Raw genomic sequence first — 21,305 nt, 5'->3', positions numbered from 1 at the left:
TTTCCGCCATCGCCATTAACGTCAAATTTCGCCGCACTGTCCTAACGGATACATTCATCGTACGTCCCACATTGACTTCTGCGTTATTTCACGCAGTGTTGGTTGCTAGTTTACACCAAGAGCTATACGCAAACACCGGTTCTCGGACGCAAAGTGAAGGTTGTCAGCCACTGCGTCGTCCGTGGTGAGAGGTAATGCCTGAAATGTGGTACTCTCGCCACATTCTTGACACTGAGGATCGCAGAATATTGAATTCACCACCGTACCCGAAATGGGATGTCCAGGAATCTAGCTCCAACTACTATTCCGCTTTCAGAGTCTGTTAATTCCCGTCGTGTGGCCATAATCATGAGGGGATTTTTTTTACACTATTTACGTGTGTACAAATGACAGCCCCGCCAATGCACTGCCGTTTTATACTTTGTGTACGCAATACCACTGCCATCTGTAAATGTGCATACGTTATCACATGACTTCAATCACCTCAGCGTATACAGGGTGGTCTATTGATAGTGAACGGGCCAAATATCTCACGAAATAAGCATCAAACGAAAAAACTACAAAGAACGAAACTCGTCTAGCTTGAAGGGGGAAACCAGATAGCTCTCTGGTTGGCCCGCTAGATGGCGCTGCCATAGGTCAAACAGATATAAACTGCGTTTTTTTAAATAGGAACCCACATTTTTTATTACGTATTCGTGTAGTGCGTAAAGAAATATGAATGTTTTAGTTGGACCACTTTTTTCGCTTTGGGATAGATGGCGCTGTGATAGTCACAAACGTATAAGTACGTGGTATCACGTAACATTCCGCCAGTGTGGACGATATTTGCTTCGTGATACATTAACAGTGTCAAAATGGACCGTTTACCAATTGCGGAAAGGTCGATATAGTGTTGATGTATGGCTATTGTGATCAAAACGTCCAACGGGCGTATGCTATGTATGCTGCTCGGTATCCTGGACGACATCATCCAAGTGTGTGGACCGTTCGCCGGATAGTTACGTTATTTAAGGAAACAGGAAGTGTTCAGCCCACATGTGAAACGTCAACCACGACCTGCAGCAAATGATGATGCCCAAGTAGGTGTTTCAGCTGCTGTCTCGGTTAATCCGCACATCAGTAGCAGACAAATTGCGCGAGATTCGGGAATTTCAAAAACGTCGGTGTTGAGAATGCTACATCAACATCGATTGCACCTGTACCACGTTTCTATGCACCAAGAATTGCATGGCGACGACTTTGAACGTCGAGTACAGTTCTGCCACTGGGCACAAAAGAAATTACGGGAAGATGACAGAGCGGCATAATATGCACTATTGGGCAACGGAAAATCCACGATGGCTGTGACAAGTGGAACATCAGTAACCTTGTCGTGTTAATGTATGGTGCGGCATTATGGGAGGAAGGATAATTGGCCCCCATTTTATCGATAGCAATCTAAATGGTGCAATGTATGCTGATTTCCTACGTAATGTTCTACCGATACCACTACAAGATGTTTCACTGCATGACAGAATGGCGATGTACTTCCAACATGATGGATGTCCGGCACATAGCTCGCGTGCGGTTGAAACGGTATTGAATAGCATATTTCATGACAGGTGGATTGGTCGTCGAAGCACCATACCGTGGCCCGCACGTTCACCGGATCTGACGTCCCAGGATTTCTTTCTGTGGGGAAAGTTGAAGGATATTTGCTATTGTGATCCACCGACAACGCCTGATAACATGCGTCAGCGAACATTACGGAAGGCGAACTACTCGCCGTTGTGAGGAATGTCGTTACACGTATTGCCAAATATATTGAGGTTGACTGACATCATTTTGAGCATTTATTGCATTAATGTGGTATTTACAGGTAATCGCGCTACAACAGCATGCGTCCTCAGAAATGATAAGTTCACAAAGGTACATGTATCACATTGGAACAACCGAAATAAAATGTTCAAACGTACCTACCTTCTGTATTTTAATTTAAAAACCGAGCGAGGTGGCGCAGTGGTTAGACACTGGACTCGCATTCGGGAGGACGACGGTTCAATCCCGCATCCGGCCATCCTGATTTAGGTTTTCCGTGATTTCCCTCAATCGCTCCAGGCAAATGCCCGGATGGTTCCTTTCAAAGGGCACGGCCGACTTCCTTCCCCGTCCTTCCCTAATCCGATGAGACCGATGACCTCGCTGTCTGGTCTCCTTCCCCAAAAACAACCAACCGTTAATTTAAAAAAACCTACCTGTTACCAAGTGTTCGTCTAAAGTGGTGAGCCATATGTTTGTGACTATTACAGCGGCATCTATCACAAAGCGAAAAAAGTGGTCCAACTAAAACATTCATATTTATTTACGTACTACACGAATATGTAACAAAAAAATGGGGGTTCCTATTTAAAAAAACGCAGTTGATATCCGTTTGACCTATGGCAGCGCCATCTAGTGGGCCAACCATAGCGCCATCTGGTTTCCCCCCCTCAAGCTAGACGAGTTTCGTTCGTTGTAGTTTTTTCGTTTGACCCTTATTTCGTGAGATATTTGGCCCAGTCACGATCAATGGACCACCGTGTATATTATGTATTTTTGATTACTTTTGGTTGTGCGTAACTCTTCGATCACCCTGTATTTCTGACATCTATTAGCATGTGTAGAGACGTAGCACCGCCCTGTGCTGCAGACTGGCTGCTGGCGGGCGGCGACGTGGTGCAGGCGCTGTCGGCGCTGCCGCTGTCGCGCGTGGGCGGCGGCACGCGGCCGCAGTGGGTGGGCGGCATGGCGCTGCTGCAGGCCGTGGCGTGCGCGCTGCTCGCCCTGCCACACACCACGCACTGGGCGACGGCCGGCGGCGGCCAGCCGGCCAACGCCACGCGCTCGCTCGTCGAGACGCAACTCCTCATGGGTACGTACCGGCACTCGCCGTTCGTAACTTACATTCTCCCCAGACACCCGTTAGCGGGTATTAATATGGGTTCAGAATGAGATTTTCACTCTGCAGCGGAGTGTGCGCTGATATGAAACTTCCTGGCAGATTAAAACTGTGTGCCGAACCGAGACTCGAACTCGGGACTCGGATGGTAGAGCACTTGCCCGCGAAAGGCAAAGATCCCGAGTTCGAGTCTCGGTTCGGCACACAGTTTTAATCTGCCAGGGAGTTTCATTAATATGGGTTGTTTACAAAAATGTTTAGAAAAACGTCCCATAGTGCTCTGAGCACACTGTTCGGAACACTCTCTGTGAGGTGTCTGCGAGTCTGTGGAGGACTGCCAGCCCATTCTTCCTCAAGAGGTGAAACAAGGGAAGGCTGTGGTGTTGAGTTCTAGTTTCTAAAACGGTTGACTTCTAACTCATCAACAAGTGTTCTGTTCGGTTCACGTCGGGTCTTGGGTGGCGTTAATGTCCTCAGACCGTTGCCTCACAGATGCTACTTTATGACACTGTCATGCTGATGCAAACAATCATGGGTCAGAGCTGTTCCTCTACTGTACACAGTGCTCATTTCCCTCAGATCATTTAGCGAATTCGAAGGCGCAATAACGTTACGACAGCTTAACCATGGAAAACAGGCCCCTCAACAAAATACCACCTCCTCCATGCTTCATGTGATGGCAGGCAACTATCTCCAGTCATTCACTAAACCCAAAATTAAAAAAAAAAAATGTTTCAAATGGCTCTGAGCACTATGGGACTTAACTTCTGAGGTCATCAGTGCCCTAGAACTTAGAACTACTTAAACCTAACTAACCTAAGGACATCACACACATCCATGCCCGAGGCAGGATTCGAACCTGTGACCGTAGCGGTTACGCGGTTCCAGACTGAAAAACCCAAAATCCTTCCGTCGGATTTCCGCTGGTTATACCATAATTCATCATTCCAAATCACTCGTTTCTTGCCAGCCTGTATGGCAGCTTCTCTCTTTACTCCACATCAACGGTCGCTTGGCACAGAAATGTATAGCTTATGAGAAGCTGCTGGTTCACTGTGCCCCATTCTTTTTAACTCCCAACGAACGGCCATTGAGCTACCTGGACAGCTGGCAGCTCTTTCGAACTCACGACTGATACCTTCCGCTGATTTCATGCGATTTTTTACGAGCACCTTCCGTAATTCTGTCCGTCAGTACATGAGAACTGGCTAGTCCTGGTTTAGGTACAGTTGTTTCTTAGCGTTTGAAATGACATTGATGGATTTGCTCTGTAAGGTGACATCCAATGATTAGTCCACGTTCGAAGTCACCGAGCTGTTCTGACGGACCCATTGTGCTGTTAATGTTTCTGTACTGACCGAACACCCCGCCACCTCTTACACTGTCGAGTCGTTCATGGTGACATCCAGTGATCAATTCCGCATTAAACAGGGGTGTCCAGATACTTTAGATCAGGGTGAGTCAAATGAAAACCTTAAGTTTGTAATAATAAATCGAATATTCGCGCCGTTATCCTGTAAGTTGGTAAGCGTGCTACAAACATTCTGCAGAATGGCCTGTAGGTGGCAGCGTAGTGCAGATGCACACATACCGCCGCAGTGTGAGTACAAAGATGGCCGCCCCACTTGCTACTTGCACCAGGGAAGAACAGCGTTCTGTTATTCGGTTTTTGCGTAGTGAAGGTGTGAAACCTATTGAAATTCATCGACGAATGAAGCTTCATTACGGTGATTCATGTTTGTCACAGCAGCAAGTCTACGAATGGAGTATGAAGTTCGCAAATGGTGTGACTTCAGTGGAAGATGCTCCTCGTCCAGGTCAGGCACAACAAGTTGTGACTCCACAGAACATTGCTGCAGTTGAAGCTATAGTGAAGGAAAACCGCCGAGTGACACTTATTTACATCACAGCATGTATACAGATTAGTCATGGATCACCACACCACATTGTGCATGATGTGCTCCAGTTTCACAAAGTGTCTGCAAGATGGGTGCCACGGCAGCTGACTCCTCAAATGAGAGAAAGACGTGTTGATGCTTGTGAAGAACTTCCTCGGCGGTTTGAACGAGAAGGTGATGGCTTCCTTGCAAGAATCGTTACCGGGGACGAAACCTGGGTTTACTTTCACCAACCGGAAATGAAGAGAGCGAGCAAGGAATGGCGCCATTCCTCATCACCAAAACCAAGAAATTTCGAACAAAGCCACCAGCAGGAAAAGTTATGCTGACTCTCTTTTGCGACGAAAAAGGCGTAATTTTGGATCATTACATGCCTAGAGGGACCACTGTCACCAGTGCATCATACACAGATCTCCTAAAAATCATCTGCAGCCTGCAATCAAATCCAAGCGACGTGGATTGCTGTCAGCAGGTGTCCTTTTGCAACATGACAATGCAAGGCCCCACACCGCCCGTACAACAGTTGCAACAATCACATGCCTGCATTTTGAGTGTCTTCCTCATCCACCATGCTCACCAGACCTTTCCCCAAGTGATTTCCATATGTTTGGACCACTCAAAGACGCAATGGGAAGAAAGAAGTTCCGTTCTGATGAAGAGGTACGCCACGCGGTGCATGAATGGTTGCGCGGACTACCAAAATATTTTTTTCTAAAGGAATTTATGCACTTTGTAAGCGCTGGAGGACTTGCATTGGGCGTGGGGGAGATTATGTTGAAAAGTGATACAGCTTTGTACCACTTCTGCACAATAAATAATATTTTAAAAAAATTTAAGGTTTTCCTTTGACTCACCCTCGAAGTTTAGACGCTGCGGCAGTGCAAGTAGCGTTACTTAATTCTCCTCTCTAGAAAATCTGATGCAGCTTCGATGAATTGGTTCTAGCTACACTGATCATGACTAGCACTGGTGTTGACATTAGCCTTCCTGGTGACTTCCGAAATTTGTCCGCCTCCGTTGCTGAGCGGTCTGCACACGACCCTCCCAGTCGTTTTCAGTTTTCCAATCCTTCGAACCGCTACTTGCAATTCAAGTAGTTCCTCAGTTAGCATCATGGGGTTAAGTACATCCATTTACAGTCGTACCATTAAATACTTCTGGGAGGAACGCGGGGTGCGTCCTGTTCCTACACACGGCTTTCAGAGGAGCTATGGTGGCAGACGCAATTAATTCATTTTTAAAATTTAATTTAATTCTGTCTTGATATACATACTATGAAACCAGCACAATGAAGTGAAGCAAAGTGCTCTAAGCGGTCTCGATGCTTATCCGAGACAGTTTTCTAACACAAAAACGGCGGTGTTTGCTGCAGAGATAGAACGTCTTTCTGACTCCATTAAAGAGTGAACATGTACATACCGGGTGATTCCACGATAATGATACAAACTTTCATGGATGATGGAAAAGGGTAAATGTATAAATTTGAGGTAACGGATCCTGTTCTGATACCTCTGACAGTGGAGTACATGTGAAGTGTCAGTGGATGCCCCAGGATAAAGAAACAACTAAACGGGCATGGGAAAGGTGCATGCCATTTATCGCAAGTCTTTTGTTACTTCTCAAAAGTCCAACAATCTTCTATTGCACAGACACCAAAATCAGTAATAAAATACAAATGATTCAGGCAGTTACTGAAAAATTTCTTCTGTTGAACCAATCGGTGATTAATTAGTTAATTTAAACGAATAAAATGCACCAGTTTAGGAATGACTGACAAGCAAGTAGTACAATCAAATATAATTCAAACACGGGCTTAGCGCTGAGCAAACAATGTCAGCAATGATGCTAAATATTGCAATTCCAAGATTTGGCTGGCCAGAGGGGGTGCTTGACATTAATGAATATAACTTAACAAAAAGTGTAGCAACATAAATTTACGCAAGCCAAGTATCAACACAAATATCCAATATTTGATTGATTGGAGAAGCCTCTTGGGTGTAATAAAAATACTGACGTCGAACAATAATAAAATATTAATCGAGCATTACACCAATATTAAAACTATTACGTTAAAACAATATTTCAATCAGGGAAAATAGGGAAGGGGCAGTTAAGGTAGGCCACGTCTGAATGAGATGGTTTAGAGTAACGGGCACTGCTGGTTAAATTAACGCCCGAGTGCTGCGAGGCAGAAACTCAGCTTATGAGGGATGCCGTAGCAAGCCAGGAGGCTGCAACGTCTCAGAGGCTACGGTGAGGCGGGAAGCGGTGCACCGCCCGCGCGCACGTACACAGCCGACGCAGACACACTACAGCCGGTGAACCAGCGGGTAACTGATAACACCTCAGGACAGCGTCTCTAAACGCTACGGAAGTTCGGAAAGCCGATAGCAAACAAGCAAACATATAATTCTTACACAATAATCAGAAACCAAATGAAAATGCTCAGACCAAGACAAGAAACTCAATGTGACCGTGGCCCCAAGTCGCAACTCACCCTTACGTATTACGACAAGAATATTACAATAATAATTACTAAAAGCATTAACCGGCTAATCTTACAATAAAATGTAACAAGTTAAGTAATAACCAAGAAAACACAAGATATTCAACACATTAATTTAAGTGATTTAAAATGTAACGGCATATGTTGAGGGCTAACACTCAGACAACTACAACAGTAATTATATTTAAAACAATAAATATTAATTTTCTCGAAAGGGCAAAATCTCACTATAGTAACGGAACTAAATTACGCAAACGAGCCAAGATTCCCTGGGTCGCTAGCGTTTGCTTACCACGGCCGTTGGCAATTTTGTGGTGGCTACATCAGTCAGGGAAGCAACAACTTCCAATACAAATAAGACTCAGTCTCGACCTCAGTGGTCACTAATACACGTGTAGGCCTACAACTTATGACACAATTAATTTCAGGTCCGACTGACACGACAAGCAGACATTGAACGAGTTGCGCTGAAAACGACACAAATATGGCACTCAGATAATTTGAGAGAGAGGCACAAAAAGGTAAATTTAACGCTTGAGACAGAGGGATGGAGAACCACAAGCAGTCCAGCGTAGGGGGAGCTACTTCAGCACGGGAGCACATGGATCAATCAAGCAAGGAGTACCTTATCCCCCAAGGGCAGAACAGACGGCACCGTAAAACGAACAGCACTCCAACACCCACATCAGCAACAATGCCTCCCTAATCCAGGGAGTACTGTCAACCAGCGCAATTGTATCGACCAACGGCCGCTTAGGCAATCGTGCTCCCGTAAGCTGCGTGACCAGCTTACCGTACGTCACATGTGCCTTGTATCTCTCTCTCCCCGACTGCGACCGACTGCCTGCCCACGTGGTCAACAAGTCACCCCAAGAAACTACAGCCAAGGACTCAACTAACAGGCGACCGAAGCGCCACCCGGCACTAGACAGGGACAGATCGCGGCAGTAGGCAAAGACGTAAAATATAGAACGAGCCGTCACGGCTCAACATGTACGGGTACTGTTGTTATTGAGATTGTTGTGTAGGCAATTTTGAGAGGCGGTAGTGTGGACCAGAACACGGAAAAAGTCTGGTAAAAGTGGGCTCCAAAGTGCATACCTTAAGAGCTATGAGTATTTGTTCGTCTTCGATACTGTGATACACACATTTTCTAGTGCAAGTTATTTGTTTTAGTTTATTTTTGGAGGGGGTGCTATGGACCAAAACAAGAAGAAATGTCCTCCAGTAAATATGTGCTCTAAGACGCATACCTTAAGAACTATGGGCAATTGTTCAGTAGAAGATGTAAGGGGTAAGTCCAGGAGAGTTGGAACACCGGGCAAAACGGACCAGTGGCGTGTTTTACAAATGAGTCGCTGGAGAGCGGCTCCAGCTGCTTGCAAGGAAGCTCTTCTGTGAACATACGTGGTGCAGAAGTGCTGTTGTCATTTTCCTCTTAGTTCTGGAAAAAAATTACGCACTCTGATCTGGTAAACCGAAAATTTTTACTTTGTAGTTACATAATTCTAGTATTAATACTTACTTTGCACAATATTGATTTAGTGTTTTACTGAGAGTTTGACAGATGAACAAGGATGAAACTAACCTAAAATGACTACCGGGTTAGCTGCTTAGAGACAGCAGTCGGGGTTGTCTTTCTCTCCCAGACAATCGGAAGAGATGGGTCAGTATTATTTGGAAGAGATGGACCACTTGTTTTGATGTGAGAGAGATGAGCACAACTAGATTTAGTTTCAAGGCACTGCAATAATCCAACTGAAGATGGCCGCTGTCTCAGACTATACTTATTTGTCAGAAGGTACGTCTGTGCCAACAAATGGAAGAGCAGAGTCAGACACACAGGCCAACCAAGTGTTTCATAACTCATCAGAAGACCTGTTGATCGCAAGTGCCTCAAAAGAGCAAAGTTATCTGCCCAAGTCGAATTCCTTCATTGACGTAACTTCGGACTGCACTCCAGCTAAACCTAAAACTTCCAAGATTGGCACCTCAAAACGGACCACTCCTAAGCAGACAAAACTTTTGGAAAAATATAATCTGTTCCTTCTGTTGATAAAACCCCGAATTTTAGGAGGAAGGCAGAAACTGTATCCAAAGAGCTAAACTCTACTGAAAATGTTGAAATTGTAAAGAAAAAGTGGGAAAGAAAATAAAGGAAACAGGAAAAGGCACAAAAAGATCACCAGAGGGAAATGCTAGTGAAGAGAAAACAGACTGAAGAAATTCAGTAAGAAAAATACTCCAAACAGGTCACTGCGTTCATCAGATGCAGACATTGTAGAAGATTACGAAAATAACTTTCATAAATGAGATGAGGATGAATGTGTTGGCTGCTGTGAAATCTATTACGAAGCCGATAAAAATGACGATTCGATTCAGTCTGTTTCCTGCTTCCGATGGTCAACATTTGGTAATAAGTGTAACTGCTATGGTGAGACAAAGACGGGCTAATGCTTATACAAAACCAGCAACTCATCAGAAACGCCAATGTTCAATCAAGATTTATAATTAATTGATAAAACTGTTTTGGACTAAAATACCTAACACCATAATTCTGTATTGATTATAACATATTCCAAATAAAAATATGAAATTTTAATTGACTCTCTTCTTCACATATAGCCATTTTTATATGGGCTATGTCTCCCAGTACACTAGTCCCTCTAACCCACACACATATGGGTGAGATTGACCACCCATGTATATTTTCATTCTATAATATATGTTGCATTTTAAGTGGCAGTGCTTCAACAATATATTGTACTTAAATTTATATATCACTCTGAACGAATATGCTGCCAGAAGTCAAATAAAGTTGAAAACAGTGAAATATTATGCTGAAGAAAAAAGGGGGTCCGACTCGTCAGGATTTATCCTGTTTCACTGTAGGGAAGATGAACAAGTGCTCATAGCTCTTAAGTTGTGTACTTTAGAGCCAGTGTTTACTAGATTACCACCTCTGAAAGTTTTCTACCCAATAATCTTATCAACACCACCACCCGTATCTGTACTCCGTTGTCAGAGATATCAGAAAGATCCTACGCTTGCAATGTCAACTCGGCTGTTTCCGGACCAGCGTCTCTTACCTCAAATTGATAAATTTACGTTTCTCTATCATCCCTGAAAGTTTGGAACATCATCGTGGAATCATCCTGTATGTACAATGGCAGTCATAACATTACAAGGTGATAGTATTAACTCTGTTACTCTGTCTTATCCCTTTTGTTTACAGCCATGTTTAAAATGTCATTTAGAGCTATATTTATTATTATTAATATGTTATTATAACACTTATCACTATGTTGAAACACAAATTTATGCTCAGTTACAGATAACAAGTTATATAAAACGTTCTAAAGGAGGTTCCTTGCATGAATATAGGCGGCAGGGCTAAAAGCAGCAATGAATAAATGAAAACAGAAAACTGAAAGTCATCTGTTGCTTGTGTACAGAGAACATGTCCATCAGTAAAACACGGTCTTCTTGGTTCTGGGGGGGGGGGGTGAAGAAATGAAATGTGGAAAACACGAACAAGAAGACAGATCATTATTGTAGGACACGTGTTAAGACATCAGAGAATAATTTTCGTGGTATTAGAAGGAGCTGTAGACGTTAAAAACTACAGCGGAAAAAAAGAAACGGAAGAACCTAGTACAGCAAGCATTTGAAAGCTTCAGTGTAGCTGCTGTACACATCTTACAATTAGCGTTCTCGCTTCCCACGCCCGGGTTCGATTCTTGGCGGGGTCAGGGATTTTCTCTGCCTCGTGATGGCTGGGTGTTGTGCGATGTCCTTAGGTTAGCTAGGTTTAAGTGGTTCTAAGTTCTAGGGGACTGATGACCATAGATGTTAAGTCCCATAGTGCTCAGAGCCATTTGAACCAGCCATCTTACAAAGAACAGTACGCAGTATTCTATCCAATTCGCCTCATATCTCCAATGGACTATTACCCTTCTTTAGCGTAAAGGGCAGTCAAATGAAAACGAAACAGATGGAAAAATTAAGTAAACTTTGAAAATAATCGCCATAATTGTTAATACATTTAACCCACAGTGAGTCGAGAAGGCCAATGCCTGCATGGAAAAATGTTTGTGGGTGCCTACGAAACCATGATTGTACCCAGGAGTGTATCTCTTCGTCCGAAGCAAATTGACAGTCACGAATGTCGTCTTCAGGACTCCACTAATATTGAAATCGTATGGGGAGAGGTCGAGATTGTATCGAGGATCTGTAACGGTTTCCCAGCAAATCCTACTGCGTAATCGAAACGACAGAACAACAGGCACGCCAGCACGGAGAAAGCCATGATGGCGTTTTCCTTTGACAGCCAGGGCTTGCTGCTTATTGACTATCTGGAATACGGCGCCCCAATGAAAGGACACGGACACTCTGAAAAATTTTAAGCACGCCGTCAAGTCCAACCACCCAGCAATGGTGACGGAGGGCATCATTCTGTTGCAGGATAATGCCCGCCCACATATTACCAAGCTTGTTTCAACTATGCGCAGAATTTTCGCTGGGTGGTTCTTATATACTTTCCATACACTACCGATACCACGCCGGTGTAGCTGGGCGGTTGTAGGCGCTTCAGTCTGGAACCGCACGACCGCTACGGTCGCAGGTTCGAATCCTGCCTCGGGCATGGATGTATGTCATGTCCTTAGGTTAGTTAGGTTTAAGTACTTCTAAGTTCTAAGGGACTGATGACTCCAGATGTTGAGTCCCATAGCGCTCAGAGCCATTTGAACCATTTTTGAACCAATACCTCCCCACGCGATTTCCAGGTTTTTGGAGCGCTGAAGAAAGACATTTGTGGCCGTCGATTTGGTTCAGACGAAGGCATGTATTCCTGGGTGCAATCATGATTCCGTTGGGCAAACATTTTTCTATGAATGCACTGACCGTCTTGTCTCATAGTGGGATAAAAGTCTGCCGGCCGCGGTGGTCTAGCAGTTCTAGGCGCTCAGTCCGGAGCCGCGCGACTGCTACGGTCACAGGTTCGAATCCTGCCTCGGGCATGGATGTGTGTGATATCCATAGGTTAGTTAGGTTTAAGTAGTTCTAAGTTCTAGGGGACTGATGACCATAGATGTTAAGTCCCATAGTGCTCAGAGCCATTGAACCATTTTTTGGGATAAAAGTCTGAACAGGTATGGCGGTTACTTTTGAAATAATATACAGCTTACTTTTTTTTTCCATATGTCCAGCCGGGCTTGGTAGCCGCACTGTCTTAGGCGCCTTGCCACGGTTCGCGCGACTGCCCCGTCAGAGATTCGAGTCCTGCCTCGGCCATGGGTGTGTGTGCTGTCCTTAGCGTAAGTTAGTTTAAGTTAGATTAAGTAGTGCGTAAACCTAAGGACCGATGAGCTCAGCAGTTTGGTCCCATAGGAACTTACCACCACCATAGGTCCAGTTTTCATTTGACTGTCTCTTATGGAACAGTGCCCGGTATCTAATCGGGTTCGCTGAAAGCTTCAGTCTGTTAGTACGAGGTTGACTCCAAAAGAAATGCACACTATTTTTGTGTAAATAGTTTTCCTTCTGCATGTGTGAAAGTTTTTCAATGTGTAGATACATCCTTCCCGTTTGTTTTCAAACTTAGTTCAAGTTGTTCCCGTGAGTGGCGCCGTCACAGCATGTCTTAAAGATTGCTGCTATACTTGACGTTCGTCAGAAGCAACGTGCTGTCATAGAATTCCTGTGGTGTGAAAACGAGACAGTGGGAAACATCCACAAAAGGTTGAAAAAGATGTCGATCGCAGTACAGTTAGTCGGTGAGCAAGCAGGTTACGTGATGAAAGCGGGCACGGCAATATTGAGGATTGTCCTCGCAGCGGCAGGCCTCGTACTGCACACACTCCAGACAATGTGCAGGGAGTTAACGAATTGGTGACTGCTGACAGACGCATCACAGTGAACGAATTTTCACGCTACGTTGGAATAGAGGAAGGAAGTGTTTGCAGAATACTGAAAGTGTTGACGTTAAAAAAGGTTTGTGCCAGGTGAGTTCCCAGGATATTGACAGTGGCTCAAATAGAAACAAGAAAAACGTTATGCAGTGAACTTTTGGAACAGTATGAGAATGGTGGAGATAAATTTCTTGGAAGAATTGTGACAGGTGATGAAACATGGCTCCATCATTTTTCACCAGAGACGAAGAGGCCATCAATGGAGTGGCATCATGCAATTCACCCAAGAAAAAAAAAGTTTCAAAACCACACCTTCTGCTGGAAAAGTTATGGCTACGGTGTTTTTCGATTCTTGCTTGTGGACATCATGCCAAGGGGAACTACCATAAATTTTGTTGCATATGAGACGACACTGAAGAAACTTCAAGCTCGACTGAGTCGTGTTCGACCACATCGGCAAAAGCAGGATGTTTTGCTGTTGCACGATAATGCACGGCCACATGTCAGTCAAAAAACCATGGAAGCGATCACGAAACTTGGATGGACAACAGTGAAACACCCGCCTTACAGTCCTGACCTGGTTCCATGTGATTATCATCTCTTTGGGAAACTGAAAGACTCTCTTCGTGGTACAAGGTTTGAAGATGATCACTCCCTTGCGCACGCTGCAAAACAGTGGCTCCAACAGGTTGGTCCAGAATTTTACCGTGCGGGTATACAGGCGCTTGTTCTAAGATGGCGTAAGGCAGTTGAGAGGGATGGAAATTATGTGGAGAAATGAAAATATTGTTCCTAAAGGATGTATCTACACACTGTAAAACTTTCAAACATGTAGAATAAAAGATGAATTTAAAAAAAAAATAGCCGGTCGGAGTGGCCGAGCAGTTCTAGGCGCTACAATCTGGAACCGCGCGACTTCTACGGTCGCAGGTTCGAATCCTGCCTCGGGAGTGGATGTGTGTGATGTCCTTAGCTTAGTTAGGTTTAAGTAGTTCTAACTTCTAGGGACTGATGACCACATAAGTTAACTCCCATAGTGCTCAGAGTTATTTGAACCATATTTTAAAATAATAGCGTTCATTTCTTTTGGAGTGACCCTCGTATCTTTGGAGCAATGGTGCCCGGTACCCTGTCTGGATCATCTCAGAGCTTGAGCCTGGATGCACTGCTCTTTTGCTGCCGTAAGACGAGATACGGTGTGGCGCGTGTTGCAGCGGACGGGGTGAACGCGACGCTGTGCGGCCAGACCCCTGCAGTGGCGGTGGAGCACCCGTGCTACATTACGGTGACGCTGCTGGCGATCCTGCAGCTGGCCCGCGGACTGGGAGGGGCGTCCAGTTTGGTGCACGGGCTCGTCTACCTCGACGACAACGTCGTCTCGGAGGCGGCGCCTGCACTCATAGGTAAGTTCTTCATTCACGCTTTACATCACACTCCCCTAACTCTGCCTTAATTGTTTATACATTTACGCTATTCACTACAAATTTTGATGGTTTCGATTGCTATATCATCTTCAATTAAAAGGAAGGTCAGCGTTGGCCGTAATATTGATGTTTTACTGATAGCAGAATCGATTTTCGATCACATAGTGATCATCTTCAGTGCTGTACAAATTAAACTCAGATACTGGTATCAAGTAATCAATAACCAAAACTGAGAAGCGAGTTATTGTGATCGCTTCTCAGTTTTGGTTATTGATTACTTGATACCAGTATCTGAGTTTAATTTGTACAGCACTGAAGATGATCACTATGTGATCGAAAATCGAGTCTGCTATCAATAAAACATCAATATTACTGCCAACGCTGACCTTCCTTTTAATTTAACATATATGATCGTTGTGCACACAGCACTCCATGGAGCCGCCAATCAATATATTATCTTCAGTAGAACTACGATTGTCCGACCTTCGATTAACCGACTCCTTGAGTTATCCAACCATGTGTCCGACTATCCAGCTGCTCTCCGCGCCGAACAGTTTGCCAGCATTATCGATCGACATTATTCCAGTCACAACAGGTCCAACACTCCGATCAATGCTCCTTCAAAAACTTTAACGTGTCATGTATCCTATTTATTGCGAAGCTCAAAAGAGCGCTTGGGTCAATTGTAATTTGTTAAAGAATGGTTTTTAATGCATTTGTTCGGGCTGTTAAGAAATACTTGAAATAAAAAGCCTACCACCTCAGGCGGTTGTATAGCTAGACAACGCCCCAAGCCACCCCTCTAATTCTGAATTTCAACAAGGCGACATAAACGCTATGTTGTTGCCTCCTTCCACCCCTTCCCCAATGACTTCATTACTCCATCCAGTAGACGAGGCAGCTCTGGAGTGTTAAAACGGCATTACAGGAGGAATTGCGTCAGCGCTTTGTCAGAGAAGACAGAAGAGGATTGTAATGTTATTGAAACAATGAAAACCCTCAACATAAAAGATGAAATTAACGCGGTTACTCAAGCTGTGGAATAAGTTAAGCAAACCTCTCTACAGAAGTCATGGAAGAAGGGTTTTCCAAGCTTAAATCAAGAGAATGGAGTTCGAGGCATTGCAGCCTGCTGATGTAGGGGTATGGCTAGCATATGGTGACGTTGGTGCCGTCACCAATGAAGAACACGATGGTCATAGATTCTCCCTTGTTTTGTGGCAGTGTAGTGTTGAGGAAGAGGAGTCAGTTGATGAAGGAAAAGAAGAAGACGAAAAGATCAGCCACTCTGCAGCAAAGGATGCGTACGAGACTGCCCTCAAATATTTGGAACAACAGCAAACCCTCTACAGCTATGAACGTATTCTGGGAAAAGAAGTGGCGTGATGAAGGCCCAAAGTCGAGGTTTAAGAAACAGAAAAAAAAAGTTTTACATTTTTAAACTATATTTTCAGCGTCTAAAATTTTCTGTTTTCCTTTCTCTTTATTAGAAAAGTATTAGTTTTTCTTAATTTTGATTTAGTGTATCGTTTTGGCCTTTGTAAATTTGTTTAATTATCCCCTGATTATCCGACATTTTTAGCGTTCTGACTATCCCATGATCCCAAAAGTGAAAGTCAACTGAGGTTCTACTATATGTATCTTCTTCTGTAAATACATTAATTAAAGCCTCCCTGGCACCATTTCTTGCTGTATGGTCGGCTGCTCGCAGTCTTGCTGACTGTCGATCAAGGGGCGCTTTGTTCAATTCCCAGACGGGGCAAGAATTCTCTCCACTCATGTATTGTGGTATTTGTTGCCGTTATCATCGTTTTTTCATCAATGACGAGCAAGTCGCGTAAGTGCCGTCAAATAAAGACCTACACCAGACCGTCAAGCAACCCGGGAGGTGACTCCTGGCCAAAAATACCATACCCACATTTCTGTCTATCTGTTTTGGCTAATCTCGGGAACTACTGCAGGGATGTTGATACTGTTTTCACTAACAGATAGACTGATTCACAGAGAAGATTTGTGTGTATAATTTAGATAGATAAACTGATGGGGAAAAATCACAACACCACGAAGGATTTGTGTGACATAAACGATAGTTGGTAGGCATATTTCTACAGATGAAAGATGATGTCTATTCATGTTTCGCACCAGTCGCATAAGAGAGGTGCTAGTAGCTCCACCATAAAGATGCAGATCAGGTTTGTTGTAAATAAACACTGCAACGGTCGTGTGCGTTAGCTACCTTTGAGATTGGTCTTGCTGTTTTGATGTCAGGCAAGACTGACCTAAGGCGACAAACACGCAACTGTCAACATCTCACTGAGTTTGAAGGGGGTGGTGTAATAGAACTACGAGAAGCTGGATGTTCCTTCTGCAATACTGCAGAAGGACTTTGCAGGAATATAGCCACTGTACATATTTTCTGGCAGCGGTGGTCGCAAGAGTACTGGGCTCCTCAAGGCCACGTGGCAGTACCGAGAGGGAAGACCATCGTGTTCCGTGTATGGCTCTAGGGCATCGTACTGCATCTGCAGCAGCAATCTGAACGGTAGTTGGCATGACGTTGGCACAATGAACTGCTGCAAATCGATTACTTCAAGGACACCTCCGAGACCGACGCCCTGTAGCGTGCATTTCACCGATCCCAAATCAGCGCCATTTGCGGATTCAGTGGTGTCAAGCGAGAGTTCATTGGAGGGCAAGGAGGAGGTCTGTTCTGTTTTCTGATGAAAGCTGGTTCTACTTCGGTGCAAGTGACGGCTGAGTGATGGTTAGAGGAGGCTAGTCGAGGCCCTGCAGTCAGCCTGTCTGCGTGCTATACATACCTGACCTACGCCTGGATTTACGGTCTGGGGTGCGATTTCGTATGACAGCAGGAGCATTCTCATGATTATCCCACGCACCACGCACCGTGCGTCAGTCTGGTGATTCGACTGTTGTACTGCAATGAACAGTATTTCAAGGGGTGTTTTCCAACAGGATAACGGCACACCCACATACCGCTGTTGTAGCCCAGTGTGCTCTACAAAGTGTCGACATGTTTCCTTAGTCTGCTCCAAGTCTGTCTCCAGTCAAGCACATATGGAACTCGGACGACAACGCTAGCGTTGTCCACAAACAACATTAACCGTCCCTATTTTGACCGGCCAAGTGCATTAGGCAAGGAACTCTATCCCACAACCTGATATCCGGCACCTGTACTACGCAACACACGCATGCATGCATTGAACATTCTCGCGGTTACACCAATTTCTAATGTACCATCATTTCGTATTTGCAATGGTTTATCTCGTGTTTACGTTCACCTGTGATCTTACGATGTTAATTACTTCAATATGTTACCTAAACTAATGTATTCTCAAAATTTCATTACTCTACAGTAAGTGTTTTTTGTTGTTGCAAATTTTCCCCGTCAGTGTATTTCATCCAAATTGACCAATTTATGATGAATAAAGTCCCGACCATTTCCGTCTATCGGTGAACGGCAGAAGTCGATGGAATCATCGATACTTGTTATAAAATAAAGTCTCCAGTCGTTATTTCTCTCTGTATGTGAAAGCTAATCTAAGGAACTATAGAAGGCATTTTGATACAGTGTTCATTAACAGGAACTAATGTACGGTTTTTGATACGGTTTTCACTAATAGGAAGACTGATTCACAAGAAAGATGTTGTTGGCACGGAGGGACTATGAGCCATCTGACAGCCGTGCCAAGCCGGCGCAAGCTACTGCTATTGGGCGCATGTACGAGCTGCTGCTGGCTTCTTAAACGATCTGGGATCCAGAACGTACCAGATATCAAGCCGATAAGAACAACTTTTCTTTACTGAGTTGATAATTAAGGCGCACGAAGGGAAATATGAGTCAAGGTCACACAGAAAATGCAGCTCGTATTGGGCTTGGAGTGGGTTCAGGCGGTCAGCAAGTGGCCGTAACTCGCACTGGTGCTGCGGTCAGGCGGATCGGCTGGCGCTGTAGTTCGCCGCTCACACGAGAGGTCATTCCAAATCCCAATTAAATGTACAGTAGATAACGTCCGAGCCTCCTGAGAACTTCCAAATCTTTGAAGTTACGTAAAAGGAATGATATTTAGTTACCTATCTCTGGATTTTAATCTTAACTCTACGCAGCTCCCCGTAAACAAAATTACTGCTTCGTCAGCAGGGTCGTACAGTCACAAATACATAGTACTATCCATGCGAGGCTGGGGCAGATCGATAGTAATCTAATAACAACTAAATGAAAACCAAATTCGGTTGACTAACAACCGCCCGCAGATCTACTGAAAGAAACACAATAATTGCTCTTCAGCTACTGTAAAACTCGTAACAGTTTTTAAAACAAATTTTAAAAAGATTTAAAAACCTGCCATGCTCACACTATAATTGCTATCTAAATACATTGAGAACCACCACAACATAGTTACTAAGCTTAGCCGAGCGGTCTAGAACGCTGCAGTCATGGACTGTGCGGCTGGTGCCGGCGGTGGTTCGAGTCCTCCCTCGGGCATGGGTGTGTGTGTTTGTCCTTAGGATAATTTCGTTTAAGTAGTGTGTAAGCTTAGGGACTGATGACCTTAACAGTTAAGTCCCATAAGATTTTTTTTAAAAAAAGTTACTAAGCGTAACTTATTAGTTCACAAAGACTGGTCGGAACATAATTGTAGACTTATGAAACCTCCACAACTTTGTATCATCATGACGTTAGTAACTTACGCTTGTTTCTCATACCTGTGTGTAGAGAGCCTGTATAGGGAGAGAGTGGCCAACCGGACGATACGGCGGCCATTTTTCTGCCAAACTGCGGGCGGGACTTTTGAATGGGCAGTAGTGGAGTAGTGGAGTACACACTCACCGAATCAAAAGCACAAGACAATATGGCGAAATCATTCGTTAAATGCCTTTGTTTATAAGAATAATGTGTTATTATAATTTTCACACAGCCAATTTACAGGTCTGTTTAAAAATTTAACTATGTATATTGCAAGTTGTTTTATATGTAGAAAAAAGCAAAAACGACTTACTTCGCATAGATAAGAGTACTTGGTTGGTTTACACAAGGCTCCTGTTTGATTTATGTCAGCCCTGTTGACTGCGACTGCCCACTGCTTTCGTCTTTCTTCATTGCGTGGAAATGCTAACATGCGAAATCCACCTTCGCCTCTATTGGGACAACCAAATGCAGCACAACCTGGCATCGTTTACGAACGTCTGCAGAACGAATTACAAATGTCAAAAACAATACTGTACAATTACTAACGTGTTTACTTCAAACATGTAGGCCTACCGACTTCATCACAAAACGCTTCATTATTTCAACTCGTATTTAAGATCGCAAACGCTAATTACGTACTAAAAACGATATACAACTAAATCGAACATACATGCAAGACGCATAACAAGTCTCTCAATAATTCAAATACCTTTTAATCGTTTCCAAAAGTCCTCTGAACTTCAATTCAACTCAAAAGCACGGCGAACATAGGAAGCGCGACAGACGATTGGCGCCATTTTTCTGCCAAAGCTAATTAGCCAAACACGGGCAACTTCACCTATGGCCACTCTCTCCCTGTGTGTGTCTATGTGCGCCACCTGTTGGTTGTAATGGCACACCATAGTGGTCAACGGCAAGCATGCGCAACGATTTGCCTCCTACTGGTTTTGTGCGTCAACCAACAGTCATGCTCTGACCAGCCTTTGTATGTTCACAATTTACGCTCAGCAAAGATGCGGTTAACAATACACATAGGTACCAGTTATAAAGTGAACACAGCAGGCACTTTACTGTTTTTATTCCCTTAATATTTTAATAAAAATTATGTTTTGTTCAAAATAGTTAGATTTGTTCATGAACTGCGAGACAGTCTCTGCAGATATGAGAACGGTTGCTAGTCTACCGAAACCATTTATCCCCTACGCTGCTTAGCCAGAACATTATGAGCACCGACCTGCTATCGACATAAACCCATCCAGTCGATAGCACCGTCACCTGGAGGGGAATAACTGTTAGTGAGACACATGCACGGTCCACGTAGCATCAGTGGCGCGTGGTGTCCTTGTGTAGAATGGGGGAGGCGCACGATCCATCTGAGTTTGTCCGAGGGCAGATTGTGATGCCCTGGAGCCTCGGCACGAGCACTTCGGAAACTGCACGACTTGTCGCGTTTTCGAGGAGTGCTGTTAGTGAGTGTCTTCAACAACTAACGCCGTGTTCATTATTATTGCCAAGCCATAATATGCCTGTAACTTGTCAATTTCTGCATCCGTCACCCTCTTCCTTTTATACCCTTCCCATCTGATAATTTTTTTCCTGACAGATCTTGTCTCAGCCTTCTAAGTCTATTCACAAGTCTTTTCTGTACATGTCCCACACATTCTAACTTCTGCACAATAGTCTCAGGTCCATATGGAGCACATATTTGAGTCTCAAGGAAAGCTTTACTACCACCATCACCTCGGTACTTCACACATCGCAGGGCACGGGAGGCAACAGATCTGGTAAACACGCTGACAGCTCCCTGCACTTCCATACCTCCTGTTGAGCCTTTATAGTTCATATTACATTCATGATCTGGAATCCCTTTCACACAAATACGACAAAATTTGCTCAACACTTCAACGTCTGGTACTTTGCCAGTGTCAACAGATGTT

The 21,305-nt window shown here is 44.2% G+C and overlaps 1 protein-coding gene across 1 annotated transcript in view; it reads left to right on the top strand.

The window, feature by feature from the left end:
- The first annotated feature begins 2,637 nt into the window (after nucleotides 1–2,637).
- Nucleotides 2,638–21,305, top strand: part of LOC124596505 (solute carrier organic anion transporter family member 74D-like) — an 84,306-nt gene continuing 65,638 nt past the window's right edge. The window contains exons 1-2 of the mRNA XM_047135670.1: nucleotides 2,638–2,893; nucleotides 14,451–14,639. Coding sequence (XP_046991626.1) covers nucleotides 2,638–2,893; nucleotides 14,451–14,639 — 445 coding nt within the window. The remainder of the gene's footprint in view (nucleotides 2,894–14,450; nucleotides 14,640–21,305) is intronic.

Source organism: Schistocerca americana, chromosome 1 (assembly GCF_021461395.2).
Source record: "Schistocerca americana isolate TAMUIC-IGC-003095 chromosome 1, iqSchAmer2.1, whole genome shotgun sequence".
NCBI lineage: Eukaryota > Metazoa > Arthropoda > Insecta > Orthoptera > Acrididae > Schistocerca > Schistocerca americana.
The sequence above is the reverse complement of the archived record's forward strand: the minus strand, read 5'-3'. Positions and strand labels throughout refer to the sequence as shown.